A 19,396-nucleotide genomic window follows, 5' to 3' on the forward strand; every position below is an offset into this window, starting at 1 on the left:
CGATGCCTTGACATATTCTGCACAAGAAAATATAACGAGAAAAAAGTGAAAAATGCTGAAGCATTGCAAATGGGAAAAACAAGCTGACAGATGACGGCCTGATAAGAGATAACACGAATCAGAGCTGAGCGTCAAGGTGTTATCAAAATAAATATGAGAGAATTTATAGTAGAGTTGGCAAAAAAGAGAATAAAGCTTAGATGAGAAATGTGAATACTATAAAAATAAATCAATAAATAATAATTATTTAAATTTATTTTAAAAATTAAAAATGAATTGAAAATATGACATTATTAAGAAATAAAACTTAGAATAGAAAAAAAATAATACGAATAATAAATAAAATGAAAAAACTAAAACTAAACTAAAAGTAAATAATTTTAGCAAATACAAAAATGTTAATGATCTGATAAATATTAAAATATTAATTCGTAGAAATTGATAAAGGCTAATACAAAAAAAAAAAATTACTAAATGATGTGAAAAATTAAGTTGAAGCTAGAAATTAATTTAATAAATATTTAAAAATAATATAAATTTTAAGCTTACCGATTTAAAAATAAAATAAAATTATTAAAGCAGTTTAAAAAATATTTAATAATATAATTAATAATAGTTTGTAGACGTATATAATAAAATATAAATTAATAATAATGAATAATAAAAAAAAAAAAAAAAAAAAAAAAAAATATGAATAGAAAATAATTAAAAATATATATGTAAATTATATATTTCTCAAAGTAAACTTTACATAAATCACTTAAAAGTGAAATCACAGTGACTCGTAACTCGTAACTCGTAACTCGTAACTCGTGACTCGTGACTCGTGACTCGTGATTGCTCAGCACTGTCTGCCCAGGCCAGCGATTTACGACCACGCTTTGTTTCATTCAAATATCATATGGAATGAGTGGCGCTGTGCTCGCTGGTAGTCCACTCTCTCTCGCTCACTCTCTTTCTCTCTCTCTCTCTGTCTCTGTCCGGTGTGTGTGCCCGGGTTCCATTCATTCATGGTTGGTGGAAATGTGTTTCGGCCTTTTGTTATGCTGGAACTGGCGGTAAGTTTGCATTGTTGTCATTTTCATACCCAATGCCCTGCCCTCTGGCCAGATCTATTTGCGTGCCCTTTGCTGTAGCAACGGCTGCGTGGCTGCGTGGCTGCGTGGCTCCGGCAGCCTGGCCGTGTAGCTGTTTGTTTATGGCTTACGCAGTGGCTCAAGTGTTTGGCACTTGTGTTAGCTTTGTTTAGTTTTTTGATTAGAAAACAATTGCCAGCGCGAGTGATGGAGACTGATAGAAGGAGTATATCCAGCTCAATTGTTATGCAATGCAGCTGTCGAACTGGCAATGCCCCGAAACCCTGAAGTGACGCCAGTCGAATAAAGCACGACTACTCGTGCAGGCCATCAATTACAATTTGACAAAATGTCGCGTAAATTGAATTATGTAAAAAGCTTCCAGCAGCACAAATGGAAACGGGGCGTGGGCCAAGCAAGACCGCACACCCATTTCTATGACCTCATTACGTGCCGGACGTGTGCTGTGTGTGTGTGTGTTTATGTGTGTACGCATAATTCCATGCCAGTTGCTTTAGTGGATACTTTCACTTAGCCAGCAAGCAGCAGGTTAAAGACCGAAACCAGCCAGCCTTAACGCTTGCCGCGTATTCATTTCTCTCCCTCTCTCTCACTCCACCTGACTGCCCAGACTGTGATGCCCGCTGCCTGTCTGTTTGCGTAAGTCGTGTAGATAATGTTGTATAGCTCTAGGCGTTCTGGCGCTAAATATATACACACACACAACAACAACAGCAACAGCAACAACAACAACATCAGCAGCAGGCCCAAGCCAAGCGATAAGTTGCTATGTACCCAGAGAAATTCGCAGCTATGTGCGACTGTTGCTATCATGTACATCACCTGGCGACCCAGGTGCCCAGTAGCCTCAGTCTCCACAAGGTGGTCAGACGCACACACACACACACACACACACAAACCGAGAGAGACACACATGCAGCCACTTGTCTGACCAGTCCCCTAGATAAGCTGTTGCAGCCATTGGCTGTGCCCATTAGCCGAGGCATAAATGTTATATATGACTTTAAAGCCTTCCCACGGGCTGCTCTTCTAATGAGAATTTAAAGACGGAAATAATTAAAATTTAATGAAAAGACAAGCTAAAATTAAACGAGTCCGTACTACTTTAAGTGAGCGTTGCTAATGGCAAGGTAAATGAAAAAATGGTCTCATTTATCAAGCTGATCTAGAAATATGTAAGTATTATTTTGTTAATTCCCATTAAAGAAATACGACTTTAAGTCTCTTAAATAGCTTTCAATTTTCACCAGCCAGCAGGCAAGCAAAACATTTTTTTAATTAAAATTACGCACCTGATTGCATCGGTATACTTAGCTAAAAATAACACAAGCGCATGACGAAAAGAAAACTCACCTGCAAAGAAAAAAGAAGGAAAATAGAGAGAAACATTAGCAACAGTATTGATGGATGCTTAACCATAATATATCTTATACAATAGAAATTTGGCATCCGAAAAAAAACTAAAGAAAGAAGATGAGACTTAAAGAAACAGGTAGACATTACGCATACGCACAATTGACAGCTAAGGTCATTTGCTGGCAGCTGCTGGCATATTAATGCAGGAACGAAGGGCAGCCAAGGTAAACCCCATACACACACACACACATACATACATGTGTAATATTATGTATAGGGGCACTAAGACATATCGGGATCAGATCGGCTCGGCAGCTGCAGCGACATAAATCTTATTTAATTGCAAAACCAGCTGTCAATTTCAACTAAAACACCAACGCACCGCCAGCGACAAGGATAAGTCTAAGAAGGACAGCGACAAAATCAACGTCTGACTGACATTTATTTGCCCAGCATTAAGTCGCAGCAGCGTGGAACGCATGTATGTGTGTAGCATGTGGCATGGCGACGCGTCTGTATACTAAAAGAGTATTTAATTATTTTTCACAAATTGTAATGGCGGCTCTTTTTTAGCTTTTTCTCGACTACTCATAAATGCCCTACCGACGGCTATCGATATTTCTTAAGTAACTATCGCCACAGCCGATGGTTTTTAAATGAGTATTTTATATTTATCGATTACGAGATGAGCATCGCAAGGATCGATGATTATAAGGCAACTATCGCTACTATCGACTGTTCGTGAATAACTAAAGCCACTATCGCTTACTTATGCGCCATCTCTAATTGCGAGTGAGCTTTTTCTCCAAGTCTATTCCCAACATTATTACAACTTAAACACTAGCATAAACTCCCCCTTGTGGCGGATTGTTTGTTCACTGGGTATTTTCAAAAAAGACAGCTTACAATTTCTTGCCGTTTCTACAAGACTGGATTTCGATTGGTGCTGCGAGAGCGAGTGAGAGCGCAAATTGCGCAAAAGGTCAATTTAATTTGTTGGCGTTGGCGGCTTGGCTTGATTGGAACCACTGTGGCGTATGCGTAATTTTGTGTTGTTTCCCTTCTTCTTTAGCTGGCTTTGTTACTGCATTAGCCAGATAACTGCGCCGAAGCAGCTGACACTACCTACGCTGCAAATAGTCTCAATATTGTCTTGTGGTCACAGAACGTGTCATGTTATGTGTACCCGTGTGTGTGTGTGTGTGTGTATGTCCGTGTGTGTGCATGCACTGTTTGTTTAGGCACCTCGAAGCTTAGCTCGTTCGTTTGCTTGACTGGTTAGGTGTGGCTGTCTGTTTGCTGAAGGCTTGCGGCTTCTTCGGCCAGCTTCAGGCAACAAGTGTTGGCAAAGCTGCGACTGCCAACGAGCACATATTCTCTAGTATTTTCATTTGGTATTTTTATAATACTAACCACTGACTGATTCCACTTCAACGGGCTAACCACACGCCAATATTGAAATTTATATATTTTATTACAATTAAAAATATATGTTTGATAAATTACAAATACAGCTAATACAGCAGACATTTTCATAGTCAAGTGATTAATCTTCTTTTTTATATTCTGAGAAATCTGAATTAATTTTCAAGAAACAATAACTTTACATATTTTGTTACATATTTAATTCGCTTTCATCTCAAAGTTTATTTTTTAATTGCTCAACAATTTTTTTTATTTCTCCACCACAAGTGTTGCGTTTCAATTTTAACAGCCGAAAATAATCCTCTTTTTTTTTTTTGAGGTGAACTTTTTAATGAAACGCCCACGCAGTGGTATTACTATATCTATATCAAACCGACCAAGGGCCGACAACAAAAACTGAACACCCACGCTCCACAACAACCACAAGGGGATAGACGCCAGGTAAAATGATACCAGAAAAAGGCGATGATTGATTGAATGCTGGTCAATGGCCAAGAGACCAACGCATACGCATTTTACATAGTAGACAGAGAGAGGCATAGAGAGAGAGAGAGAGAGAAAGAAATGGTCTAGAGTTGTTAAAAAGTTGCAAATAATTTGGCTCTGCAAATGACTCGAAGGGTTGAGAGGGCTTTTTGTTTTGTTGCTTATTTTGTTGAGCATATAATTCAAGTATGTAAATTGCTTTTAAATTAAAATTTAAGTGAGTGAGTATAAATATTGCACACTTTTGTAAGCGGACCCAAACCATTTGCATATTGCCGCAGCAGCGAGCATGACTCTACAGAAAAGTGGGCGAGGCCACTCGCCCATTCTCTCCAGCTGGGCGCAAAAGGTCAGCAGAGCGTAAGCGGACGTAAGAAAAGCACAACCGCCGTACAAGCGCTATGCTACAGTTAGTTTTTCTCAATTTTGTTGTTGTATTCCTTCTAGATTTTCTGTTTTTTTTTTTTTTTTTTTTTTTTTTTTTTTGTCTGTTTCTGCTAAATTATGCATGCAGCTAGGCGCGTGTTAGCCTCATTATGCACGGCTGCTGCGAAAGCGAGTGCAAGTTTCAGGCGGAAGCCTTTAAGTAGACAGCTACAGGGATCCACTGGCACTCGCTCTCCCACTCCCACTCTCCGCTGCCAGCTCCAACTCAACCCCTTCATGTTGCCCAGTCGTCCACTTGTGCAAACTCTGTGAGACGGCCACTTCAATGCACTTTGCATGTTAGTTTCTGTGTGCGACAAGCTCAAGTGTGCGAGCCGTAAAGTAGGCTTTAGTTTCACTCCTGCTCTCTCTCTCTCTCTCTCTCTCTCTCTCTCTCTCTCTATCTGTTTCTCTTTCTTTCTTTCTCTTCTTATATGCTGTCAGCTTAAATAGGCTATAATTTGCATTAGCATGGCTCTGCACTCAGCCACAGTGCTTGCTAAAAATATACACATCTAACATGCCTCGTTTGCCTGCTCCAGTTTTGACTTCCGCTCATCGCATCCGTTGGCATTGAGCCGCTACAGCCAATACAAGTGCACAGAGGTACATATGTATGCACATATATACACCATATAACTATGTCTATGATTTTTATTGCGTTTGATTTTCATAGCACATGACGCACAAAGCTTGCCCTCTCAGCACTCCGGACCAAAATCCCCCCCCAAAAAAAAAAAACCCAAAAAAAAACAATATGCCATTTGTGTGTGCACACTTGAGCGCTGTCAGCGCCTAGATTTTTATCCATGAAACAGTTTTTGGGGCCAACCAATAAATATATATACATATATATATTCGTTTTTTTCCTTTTCGGATACTTGTACTTTCCTTTGCATGATTTTTGTTATATATAGCTAGCCAGCAGGTTCAAGGACAAGCACAACTGCGCTGTGGATTTATACTCTATAATGGATATGCTCCTTATTCAGAATTGCCATCAAGGCAAAGTAGGCTATTCCGCCTGTTGAAAGCTAAAATAATTTTTAATTTATTTCAGCCGATGGCTAGAGAGCGAAATTTCGGGTTTAATAATTGAAGATAATATTCGATAATATATACTAATATTTGAAGAAGTATTTGTAAATATTGAACATAATTATATATATATACTGCTATTTTTTTATCCCCTATGAAAAAAAAAAAACAATAATAAAGTTACGATGAAAAAAATTAATAAATAATATATAAAAATTTAAAAATATAATAAAATAAAAATAAAACCAATAAAGCAAATTAAAGAAAAAAATGAAAATAAAAAGATTGATAAATAGAATATAAAATAAAATAAATAGATAAATAGAATATAAATATATAATAAAAATAAGACTAAAAAATAAAAATTAAAGAAAAAAATAAAAACTAAGTCATCTTTAACCAAATTTAAAGTTTTTTATTTTTATATTTATACTTTAAAAAATTATATTTTCGTTTTTAATCGATTTCGGCGATGGCGCCAATTTCAGCGGAAATTTTTTATTTCATTTGAAATGTGAATTTAATATATTCCCTTACGACGCAGACAGAGACGCAGACACAGACACATTGCGCTGTTTATTAAAAGCGTAAATAAAAATCATAAATGTATTTGTAATACATTTCTTTGTGTTCGTACGAAGGACCCGAAGCCACGCCATAAATTGGAGTTTTGACGCGTGGACGCCTACGCAAAGTTGTTCTTTATGTTGTTTATATATTTGTTGTTTGCTCTCATTATTTGTCATTTGTTCTATTTGTGTTTTGTGTTCTGTGTTCTGTGTCCTGTGTTTGCGTTTGTCTTTGTGGGGCGACACGTGTTCCAATATAGACGTGATAAAAGGAAACATATTAAATACGTGTATTGTGCGGCTCAATTAAATCAGGGCTGCACACTGCAAATGAATGCATTTAATTAAATGGAATTGTAAGCTCCCCAGCACGCGATGACCCAATTATATAATTAATGGCCGCCAAAGATCATGAAACTAATTTCCAAATGGCTTTCACTCTTGTAAAAAAAAAACGTAAATCAGAAAATCCTAATTGTGATTAACTGCAGAGCGAACGCAATTTATCGAAGAGCCTGAACTTTGGCTCGAGCGACAAAACTGTTTCAAAATTCGCATCAAATATGAAAAGCAACTTTAATGCCAACAATTCTCGATCTAATGGAATTTATTAGCTGACTTTTACATAGTCAAACAATTTTCTCGGCTGAAATTTCCCGAGAAAAAGGCAATCAATTCAAGCAGAAATAATTTTTAAATAAAGCTGGCATATTTTCCACATATTGTGAGCACAAAATTCGTCATTTAATCTAATTTAGTGTGCATAAATATATATGCATAAATTATTTATCAAATTGAGCATATTTGCTATGCAATCAAACCATGTCAATCAAAAATTTATCAGACAATTAAGGAGAAGAAGCAATGCAGAAGCATAGAAATTAGCTACTGATAAAACTCTCCTATATTAAAGTAAAATTCTCGATTCGAATCAGGAATTTAATTTTAAATTGTTTCCCTATTCTGGCTCAAAATGTCAGTTCGCACTGAAACCTTTTGCCAAACGGAAGTCGATTTAAGCCTGGACCCGGCCAAATTAGTGAGCACTAGAGTCTGCTCGGGGACAGGTCATTTATCAGGGCATAAGTCAGACGGTTTACAGCTTACTTTGCATGCCAATTACCAGAGGCGAGCGAACACTCGTCCAATAAATAACCCATTATTTATGTAACTCATTGTTGCTGTTGTTGTTGGTGTTGTATAATATTTGCTTAGCGAAATATATGCAAAATTCATGCTACTTAGCTAATTTTACGCGCACTTTGAGCTAAAACAATGCCACTAAGAGACGCTGACTAACCAAATGTGGGTGTGGGCAATGATGAAGTGACTTGAACTCGCTCTCGGTCTCTCTCTATCTCACTCTCTATTATCTGTCTCTGTTCGTTTGCTACAATACGCGTATGCATGCTATCTCTGTCTTCAGGCAGTTCATTCATAAATTCCTCGTCAGCTCGCAACTCATTAGGCACGACGCTCTGCCAACTACACACACACACACACTGTCTCACACACAGTCTCACACGTCTGTGGCCTAAAAGTATGCTACGTGTTCTTCTTCTTCTTCTCACTCGCGCTGTTGCTGTTGTTGCCCACCTCGCATTGCATCATCTTTTGAGGTGGTCGCCTCGTTACTTGTGTGGATCTCTAGCAAATATATCATAAGCAAAAGTCCTTGACGCTTCATTGACTAAAAAATTCCAGCGCACACACACAACTAAAGTAAAAGAGAGAGAGAGAGAGAGAGTGAGAACGAAAGCGACGCTTACTCATACACACACACACACACAATTACTCAGCAGCATTTATTTGCGCTGAGTTTTTGGATGACTAAGTGCCGACTCGCTCCATATATCCACTTTCTACTAATATATGTATGTATGTAAATATATGCTTGTCGGTCTTTTGGGTCTTATTATACACGTACACACACACGCACACTCATTTGCTGGCCATTTATAGCCTACTTAATTGACTTGATCATAAGCACAATTTGTGTCTGCCTCATCTGAAGATGTGTGTGTGTGTGTGTGAGTGTTTCTGCCTCATTCATTTGTTTTATCAACTTTTGCAATCCTTTAACAACAACAGCAAATCCCAGTCTCGCACACTAAAAGCAAGCAATTCCACACACACACACACGCACACATACATGCATAACGAGCTCATCTGCCACTTTAGTATATATCACTCGTTTTCCTAGACGCTTTTGGCTCTCGCTCTGTGACGCAAGCGTTGGCCAACACAAAAAAAAAAAGCAGAAAGCAGCAGTTGGGAAAAAAATTGGTATCCCGTTTTGGGCTGCTGCTGCTGCTGCTGCTGTCGTCAAACTGGCTGAATGGCACACCAATACTCACACTCACACTCACACACATACACAGACTCATTCTCTCCTACAATTGGCCTGCTCAATGGTTTGTTCCGCCGTCCCGCCTCGGCTGCCGCTTCGTCTTGTGCTTACGCTAATGTAAATATTTTCTCTCGGCTTCGCTGTCGCCGTCGCCGTCGCCGACGTCGTCGCCATAATTATATATGCAAGTGGCCGGGCGCCTGTGTGGATGTTTTAAAATCTGTCAGGCGGATGCTGCCATTCTGATGATGTCATTGTTTATTGATTTGTGTGCAAGTGTATGCGCGCGTGTGTGTGTGTGCATGACTGAATGTACCCTCAGCCTAATTTCTGAATGTCGTCTGTTTATTTTTGGCGCTGCGTTGACTCGAAAGGCTAATTTTCTGTCAAAGAAAACATAAAAAAAGCAAAAAATAACAAAAAAAAAAAAAAAAAAAAAAAAAAAAAAAAGGAAAAAGGAAAGGCATACCAAAAATAATGAAAAAGAGGAGGGAATACCCTATAAAATTGTACAAATAAAGGTAGGCTGCAGCAAAGAGTGCATTGAAGCAGACATTTTCAATAAAAATATAATATATTAAATATAGGGAATGCCACGAATATCGATTTAATAATATTACATTATGTTTTGTGAATTTTCTTTATGCTAAGATATGATATAAAACTGATATATATGTAATTCTCTGCACCCAACCCTGAACTAGCTCCCATGTCGAAAGAATTTATATCTTACAGGATATCTCTCGCTCCACCTATACCTATCACTTACACTTTTCACTTGTTCATTAACGAATTTGCTCGCATAGCGCTTAGCATCCCGTCGCATACACGCACCCTCACACACACACCCACACACACACCGATGTGTGTGGACATGTACTTTGGGGCGTGTGACGTGGGCGATGCCGTCGCTTACAGTTCATTTAGTTTCGCCCAAATGCAAACGCCCCGCATTTGCTTATGCAAATTGAGTTGCGGCTAATTAGCTGCGACTGCCACAAGGCAAAAAGTTGTTAGGACATGCCTGTCAGTGGGACAGGACACTAGACAGACACACACACACACACACACACACACACACACACACACACACACACCCGAGAGAGAGACGCAAACAATGGCCAAGAAACTAACATTTTGTCAACTGCGAGCAATGCGGCCTTGCAAGGCAAAAGCAACAACAACAACAACGACAACAAAAACTGCTGAGCAAATGTCAAATGTGTCCCTTATTGTGGTCAGCGCACACACACACAAATGACAAACATGTATTGAAATTAGACAACAATAAAATAAATAAAATAAAATAGAATATACATTTTTGTAGGTCATGGAACAGCTAAGGACAGACCCGAAAATAAAATGTCAAGCAATAGCCCAACTGTGGAATATATGTATGTATATGTATATACTTATATGTAAATAAATATATGGAGTACTTTTTGTTGAATTATATTGTTGAACTCAGTTGCATTACAACATCTACATTTTATTTATGTGATGGAAATTTTATTTATTTATTTTATTTATTTTTTCTATTTTTTTATTACAGATTTTTGAAGTTCTTTTTTTTACCATTTATATTTATGGCTTGAGCGCAAGTAATAGGGTCTATTAGCTAGGGCAAGCTGCAAGTATTACCTGATATTTTGTTATCAATTTATCAATAATATAATAAATATCGTATATGATATTATATACATTTAATTGATTATTTAATAAACATCGAATTCATAATATATGTATGAAGCAAGATAGTTAAAATATTTATTTTGTTTATATATATTTTTATTATAGTTGTTAATTGACTGTACAGAGATAATATTGCATATATTAATTTAATTTGGCTTAAAGTATAAAAATCATTTTTTTAAGTTATCTAAGCAATTGATGTACAGTTTCTTCAATTCATCATTATATAAAAATAAAATAAAGTAATATAATCAATAATATAAAAATAAATAAATAAAAAAAATATAAAAATAAAATAATATAATAATAATAAATAAATAAATTATAGTAATATATCTAAACTAGTCTCAACATTAAATCAAATTATTTCTTTAATACTTTCAGCTAATTATAGCTAATACTTCAAAACTTAGACTGAAAGCTGAATAAAATTCATAAAATTTAAGTCAAATCAAAATTTCTTGCTGTTCAACTTTAGCAATTTGAAAGCTTATTTCTGGAATATATATTGAACATTTATTTATATTTATACATTTCGATTTGGCCAAAAATATAAATCACATATTATATAAGTCGTTTGTCTAAGGTGCTTAAATAAAGCTGCTTACATCTTCGGCTGTCTCATTGCATATGATTGAAAATCAAAGACTTGTCTGATCTTCTAAAGCGAGTGAGGCGCATCAAATTGCCGCCTCTGCATTTCAATGTCCGATTATTGAGAAATTCAGGTACACACCAATGCACACACACGCACCCAGAGTGAGACAGAGTGAGTGGGAGAGAGAGCGAGGGAGAGGGAGGGGCACACAACCTATCCCAATCAGAAGGCCTGCAGCCAACAGACAGCCTGTCGTCGCCTTTGCTGGGCTCGACTTGAGAAATTTTCCATAGACGCAGACAGCGCGGCTGCAGCAGCCCACGCACATGACAGGACACCGCTGACGTAGCCCACCCTAAAGACACACACACACACACGCACAGTAGGAGAGTGAGTGTGAGAGTGAAAGAGAGTAGAGAGAGAGGGAGAGAGGGGACTCTAATAACGTTTCCAACTAATTTGCGTAATATTTAACAGCGCTTTGAACAGTTGAAGAAGGCGCGTCCGCTGTGCCCCAGATGTGAAAATGTGAGTGTGTGAATGTGAATACGTGTGTGTGGGTGTGTGTGAGTGAGTGTGCGGGCAGTGGCCACTCGGAGTTGTTACTCGAATTACAAATTAAATCAACAAAAGTGAAAACCAAAGGCGTGCGCACGCTGCCCGCACAGCAAGGACATGTCAAACAGCGACCATATAAATGAGTGTTGTGTCTGTGGCATGTCCGCCGGAGACGGCAACGGCAAAGGCGACGGAGACGGAGACGGTGACGGAGGCAGTGCCAAAGGCGAAGGCGAAGGCGGTAACGGCTACGGCTGATGGTCGTCAGCAGGCACCCCCTGGGGTGTTGTTACTAAATTAGTGGGAAAAACACACATTGCACACACACACACACACACACACATACTCACGCTTACACATCAAGGATCATGTGAAAGTATATAAGTGGTGTAATGATATAAAAACGCGACCATCACATAAATGCCGCACATTTTTCCATGGAAAAGGTTAATGCGGCAATGAGGAAGCTGCCAGCGAGCATTTTCCCACAGAGAGCGACAGATAGATAGCAAGAGAGAGAGAGAGAGAGGGAGATGCCCGTAGAGTATGGTCAGCACAGGACACACGCAAGCAGCAGGACTCCTGCAGCAGAGTTCACACCGCAGCGACAGGCGTGAGGCTCTGTGGCCAGGCAAATGACGCGCTGTGCATGTGTGTGTGTGTGTGAGTGTGTGGGTGGCTCTATGCGTGCGTGTGTGTGTGTGTGTGATCAATTTCAATGTAAACACTTGAAATAACAATTGTAATTTTCCCAACTACTGCAAAGTGTGAACGAACAACAACAAAAGCGACAATTCAATGCTCGATGACAGTTGATGACGTTATTGCATCGTCAATGGGGCAGCGCACACATGTTGCTCGACACACACACACACATATATATTAAAATCTATATATGTACATATATTTATTGAAATAAGCAAAAGTCCGTTGGAAATGTGGGCCGGACTGGGGCTGTGCGCTCTCAAGGTTTTTCTCTGCGCTGTGCGTAAACACACTAGAAAATTTCCAATGAAAAGCGCCAGTGACAATTGGCAACAACAACAACAACAACAACAGCAGCAGCAGATATTGCGCAAAAATTCGCATCAAATGAAAATTCATTGATTGTCTTATTGAATTTTGTGTTTTACCATAACGAACCAAAATTTTCTTTTGACGAGCGGAAAATCCATTTAAATAAAGTTTACAGCAATTTTCCTTATATCGATGTGAGCGGATATTACACAGAATGTGTGCAGAATAAGATGGAGACGGAGAGAGCAAGTGAAAGAGAGAGACAGAGAAAGAGAGAGAGCGAGTGAGAGTGAGTGGGAAAGTGGGCTTATAACAGTTTCAAGCTAAATTGATTGGCTTATAGACTTTGAGTATTTTTGCATTTGAATTGCTTTAAGAGAACAGCAAAAATACATTTAATTGGGATATATGTATATTAAAGAAGGGCAGCCGTCAATATTATAGTAAATAAAATATTATAATAAAATTTCAACTCAATAAATGTATAGAAATGTATTAATATATAAATGGGTATACAATATATTAAAATCATGCAGTCAATGTTAATAATTAAGAAATAACGAAAATTTAAGAAATAAACAGGGAAAATAGAATATGTATAAATAATAATATTTGCTTATTAAAGAAGCGAAGATATTTATTTTATTATAAATTAGAAAATTAAGCAAATGAAAAATTGACTACTAGCTATTTATTTATCTTGATATATTTATATCTAAGAAGCACAGCTTTAAATATTATTAAAATTTAAAAATCGATAAGCAATTTTATTGAAAAAAAAAAACTTTTATATTTATTAAATTCATATATTATTATTAAAAAATATATATATATCAGATATTAATTTTAATTAAATTAAACAATGATATGATAATAAATATAAATTAAAGATTCTTGTACTATTTAGATATTAAAAAAAAAAAAAAAAAGTAAATACCTAAGCAATTCATTTTTCATTTGCCTCCTTATGGACATTAAACCTCCACTAAAAGTCCTCCCACCCACTCTTCTATCTCCAATTAATTTGACGTAATTTTCATAAATCATGTTCAGTCTCTGGCAAAAATCAAATTGTGTCTGCCAAGATTCCAGTTTTAATAGTTCCTGGAACATGTTCGACTTCAATTAGCTTAGCGAAATGGCTCAACTGTTCATTATGAATACATCGCTTGGCCCGCCAGCCATAACAACAAAGATTTGCCAAATTCTCGACATTTTAATAAGCCCCATAATACGCCCTCACGCACGCCTCATCTGCCTCGTCTGCCGCCTCTGTGAGCGTTCAAGTGTCTGTCCCGATGGCGTGGCATTTAGCTCATGGCCGTAAAAATTATGTCATTAAACTTGAAAGTGTTAATTAAAAATTAAAATTGATTACAATGCGCGAAACGCTAACGCAAACCAGTTTTACTCAGTTCCCAGTAACAGTACCAGTACAAGTTCCAGTTCCAGTTCCAGCTCCACTTGCAGTTCTAATTCCAAGTCCATTCAGTATTCATGGCGACCATCAAAAGTTGGTGTAAAGTAATTTGGCCCAAAAGCCGCCAGCCAAGTTGCCAGCTGCCAGTTGCCAGCGAAGTTGCCAGACCGTTGAAAAATGCCACTGAACTGAGCTGTGCGCGGCAATGAAAATTCGTGGAAAACTGCTCACAGACAATGCGACTAATTTGCTAAAATGCAATGGCCAGAAAGTTGAAAACTTCCAAATATAGCTGCCAATTAAATGGGAACATCCACAAAACACATATACATACATACATACATATATTTATATATATCTATAGATATCTATACACGTATGGGTGTAGGTATTCGCGTTTCGATCCGAAAAACTTTGTCCGTGCACGCCGACCAATTTGTTGACAAATGATTTAGTGACAATCTATTAAATGATAGCTGATTCTTGATTGATGACGGCCCGAACAGCATGGCGAGCTTGGCCAACTAGCCAACTTGGCCCGACTAAAAGGATTAAATTCGAAAAGCCGCTAAGGCACTGCAGTTGTTATTGTTGTCGCTGGAAGTCTTTGAACTATGAATTATGCAAGCGCCCCACACTAATTCCGTGGGCCTGTCCCAACTAGACATACATAGATAAACATACATACATATATACATGGAAACCAACTTTGCTCTATGCCAATATGAATAAAACGAATAATAAAGGGAACCACATAAATGTTGAAATAAAAATAGAAAAAAGCGAACCAATGGAACAATTAGCGACCGCCCTTGGGCTGGTCGCGACCCAAAATAAAAATAAGTCATAAAAACTAATAACTGAATCAAGTGAAGTAACCGAAATACGTAAACACGCCAAGGGCTAAGCGCGACTGCCCTCACAATAAATGGAGAGCCAACCTGGCAGGCGACGTATAAAATTAGCTATACCATGTATATTCCGCTCTCAAGAGCATGACATATTTTAGGAGGAGGAGGTAGAGATAATGATAAATTAGGGAATGAGCTTCCAGGACAAATACAAATGTTATTAGCGCTTAACGAGAGTGCTCTATGCATGTATGTACATGTTTGATTTTTATAATCTATTTAGCCATATTTGTATATTGCCTAGATTATTAAACAAACATCATAAATCGAACTATTTATAGCTGTTGAAATTGATTTTCTATAAATATAGTTGCAAGACGATGGGAATGTAAATGAAGTCTTTCAAAATAACAATATTAGTGCTTCAATTAATTATTGAAATCGGTCGCATGTAGATGAACAAATAATCATTATATATATATAAGCTATACCATATGATAGGACTTTATTAGATATCATAAACAGCTTGAGTTTATATCGCATTAATTTCATACGTAGACTCTGTAAAGGGAACATACGGTAGTGCTCTAACCTAAACTCCTATAAAACCTAATCTCTGCTTGAATTTGTTTCTCATTACTCCAATTTTCTAATAGATAGACTCTATGAAGAGATAAAATAGGTAGCTAATCCTTTATTATGGTCTATAATAGCACAAATAAAGTTGAATTAGAAATTAGTTATTCCATAGAGAAATTGTACGTTATTTCTAAAAATAAAAATTAAATAACTAAAGTAAGAATTATGGAAAATCTTTTATGTTTTTGATTCTGTTGCTGTATTATATTTTCTTCCTTTATTTTTCTCTCTAATTCTAATAATATGTGGTACTTCAAAACGGAGATTAAATCCGATTATTTAAATGTGATTTTATAAAAGTTACGAAATTGTTATAATGATTGGCATAGAGATAGACATGAGACATGAATAGTAACTTTACTTTAGTAGGAAATATGTAAGTGCTCGTATGGTTAAGGGTCTAGAGGTCTATCAGTTTTTTCCTCAAGCCAAATTAAATACATCTATATCAAACATAAATCATTCATTTCGATATATTAAAACGGCCTATTTGAAACCTTAAAATTCAAGCAAAAATATGCTGATATATCGAATCCATTTCGTATTCTGTTCAACTTAAATGTCGAATATATTCAATCAATAAATTATCCATTCACTATTTGGACATCAAAATTTTCATTTGATTCCCCATTTGTATATCCTTATAATCGATTCCAATAATAAACTGTTGTACTCACCGATTTGTGGCACATCGTATTGCCGTTGGCCGCGCGCCGTGCGCAGCATCAATTGACTCGCAATGCTGTGGGAAACTGGGGGCGACGTATAGCCAGATAGTCCAGCGCTGGCAGCGTTGCCAGATCGCTTATGATTGGGAAGCAACAGCGATGGATCCGATTCTTTCTTGTTCTGCTCCTGCTGCGATGATGATGCCGACGATGATGATGATGATGATGAAGACGACGATGGCGACTGCTGCTGCTGCTTCTGTTGCTGCTGTGCATCACCAGCAGTTGCTGCCGACGATTCGTGCAGTTGCTTCTTCGCTGCGTCGCCGTTCTCGTTCTGCGTTGACTTTTCCACGTTGGCGACGCTGCTGCTGGAGCTGCCGGAACGTGCGGCTGCCTTCAGGTGCTTGCTGGCTGTGGCCTCCGAGTTGGCCAGGGCCAGTTTGCCGCGCTGCTGCTTGAAGTGCTGCCCGAAGATGTTGCGCTGGAGCGCTGGCTGTTGGTGCTGCTGCTGCTGTTGCTGCTGCTGCTGCCTGGGCAGCTGGGCCCGCTTCCTGGCCCACTTCTGCTGCATGCGTATGTTGTAGTTGCTGTTGGAGTGCGTCTTCTGGTTGGTGGACTTGGCCGGCGCATCGCGCTGCAGCTCCTGCTGCTCGAGCAGCGATTGCAGTGTGTCGGGCGCACCGAATTCGAGCTGCTCCTGCAGCCGATACGGATTGTCCAGCAGCGCGGAGGGCTCCTCCTCGAGTCCATGATACTGGTAGGTATCCAGCTCGCGTAGCAGCTCATCCTCGCCCACATGCGGCTCGTCGCCGTTCGGCTCCAGCTCCGAGAAGTCATCAAAGTCCCCAAAGCCGTGCAGCGGCTCATAGAGCGTGTCGCCGTCCAGCTCATGCTCCGATGGCTGCATAACGCGTCCATAGTCATACTTGACTGGCCGCCGGCCCAGCTCGCGCAGCTGCTCGTAATCCATGTCGGTGGCCATTGGTGGCGGCGGCTGCTTTTGGACGCTGCCAAACATGAGATCGCGCGCCGCCTGCTGCATCAGCGCGGAGTAGTCGCTCACGTCCAGCTCCTCGCTGGGCTGCATCTTGACGCGTCCGGCTATGATGGGCCGGCCATGGTGGCCGGCGGGCGTGTCCGGACTCTCGGCCGTCTGCTTGGCCAGGCCGAGCAGCATGAGACGCTCGCGCTCCAGCTGCGCCATGTCCGCTATTTCCTTGTTCAAACGGCCCGTGGTCGCATCGAATGCCGCCGCCGCGGCCGAGCGATGGCCATGCCCATGGCCTAGCCCGCCGCCAGGTGGCGCTCCGCCGCCCGCATGCTGATGCAGTTGCTGCTGCGGCTGTGGCTGCCAAGCGCCGCCGGCGCTCACATGTCCAGCGCCGCTCAACGGCAAGCTGGAGCCCGAGCTCGAGCCCGATCCGGAGCCCGAACTGGAGCCAGCGCCTGGCGTCTGCTTCTCGCTGTTGCCGCTCAGATGCAGCGCATAGAGACCGCCATTGATGAGCAGCACGCAGACCAAGGTCTGTACGAGCGAGAAGAACATTTTCGATTTGTTGCTTTGGCGCACTTTCTCAATTAGACGGCTTATGTTGGCGCTGTGTGTGTGTGAGTGAGAGTGTGTGAAAGATAAAGAGGGTGTGCTGCGCGGGTAGCAAGAGCTAGAGCGAGAGGGAGAGTGAGAGTGACTGCTGTTGTTGCTTTTGCTTATCTTCACTTGCAGTATTTACTTTGATTGCTGTGGGTGTGGATGTGTGCTTGTGTGTGTTGGCCGCTTAGCGCTTGTAAGTCTTCATGCTCGCTGCTCAACACTGCGCGCTTTAGCGCTTAACACTGCACAACACTGGCTGCAGCGGTCTCCGCGCCTCCTATTGTTTCTGAAGTTGCCTTTAGACAAAATCAATAATCAATTGTCTACTTGTCCAACTGAAGTGTCTGGCGTGTTGTTTGTTGAACTTTGTTGGCCTTTGTCGAGGGAGTTGCTGACAGACGACGACGACGACGACGACGACGACGGCGACACACACACACGGCTCTAACACTAGTTGCTGCCTATTATTATATGCACACACGCAATGCACACATATACATATATGTATGTATGTATTCAATCTCTGCCGTCGGCAAAATATATCGTACTCTACCGTTACTCCTGTCTCGCGACGCCTCTGCTGGCACGGAAGTCAACTTGCGGCTGCCTAAAAATCTCAGCTCTGACCGCTCGCTGCGTTTATAGCTTCCCGTTGGCTGCTTCCTGCTTAATCTTTCGCTTGCCAAATCGTTGGCCCTACTCTATATAAGGAGACAGTAACTGAACGCACGGCACTTGGGTTTATCTTCGTTCGTTTCTCAGATCTTGTGTGTTTGTTTAATAAAAATGCAAAGAAAACTTGATTTGTGTATAATTTTTGTTTTTGTTTTTGTTTTGTTTTGTTGTATATATCTGTTACAGTTATAACAATATTTGTTATTATTCTTGTGTATATATTTTATATTATATATATTTTTTTTTGTTGAAGGAACTTGTTAGCACTTTTTTGCTTAGCGCTCAGCTGCGGCACTTTTGTTTTAGTTTTATATATATATATATATATATTATATACTTTTAATTATTTTTATCATTCATTTTTGTATTTGTTTCACAGATCTTGCACGTGTTTTGCTTTGCTGTAGTTTTGTTTATTTTTGAAAATTTTTCGAAAACTTTTTAGAAATATTTGTTAGTATATTTTTTGTAAGGGGGAAGGAAATAAGTTTGCACTTTAAAAACTTGTATTTTTTTCACGAATTTCACTTGATTGCTTCTTGTTGTTATGCTTGATGCTGTTTTGTTATTGTTGTTTGTTTTTAATTGAATTTCCTTTGGTATTTTGTTGTTGTTGTGAGTGTGTGGAGTTTCTTATTTGATGTGAAAAGTTGTTCTAGTGTATCTCTTCAATGTTCCGCACATATGAACCGACGAGCAAGGACTCGTCGTATCGTCTCAGCAGGTTTTGCCTGTTTGTCTGCCTTTTGGTTGACGCGTTCGCTGTCGCTGCCGCTGCTGCTGCTGCTGCTTCTGCTGTTGCCGTCACGGAGTGCGACGTCGACGCTGCTCTCCTCAAGGCGTTTCGTATTTCCACTTTATAGATGTTCATACACGCCGCCACTTGCCCCTATATGAGTGAGTGTCGATGTGTATGTGTGTGTGTGTGTGTGTGTGT

The 19,396-nt window shown here is 39.4% G+C and overlaps 1 protein-coding gene across 2 annotated transcripts in view; it reads right to left on the reverse strand.

Moving 5' to 3' along the window:
- The window catches only part of LOC6580458, a 42,201-nt gene extending 23,577 nt beyond the window's left edge, over positions 1-18,624 (reverse strand). The window contains exons 1-2 of one of the 2 annotated variants that reach the window (XM_044011216.1): positions 16,200-18,624; positions 2,326-2,450 (exon numbers count right to left, since the gene is read on the reverse strand). In XM_044011216.1, coding sequence (XP_043867151.1) covers positions 2,341-2,450; positions 16,200-17,739 — 1,650 coding nt within the window. In that variant the 5' untranslated portion in view covers positions 17,740-18,624 and the 3' untranslated portion in view covers positions 2,326-2,340. Of the gene's footprint in view, positions 1-2,325; positions 2,451-16,199 lie in introns of those variants that run through there. The other variant, XM_032730194.2, reaches the window with a different exon arrangement.
- Between the last annotated feature and the right edge of the window lie 772 nt (positions 18,625-19,396).

This window comes from Drosophila mojavensis, unplaced genomic scaffold (genome assembly GCF_018153725.1).
Source record: "Drosophila mojavensis isolate 15081-1352.22 unplaced genomic scaffold, ASM1815372v1 contig_81, whole genome shotgun sequence".
Classification (NCBI taxonomy): Eukaryota; Metazoa; Arthropoda; class Insecta; order Diptera; family Drosophilidae; genus Drosophila; species Drosophila mojavensis.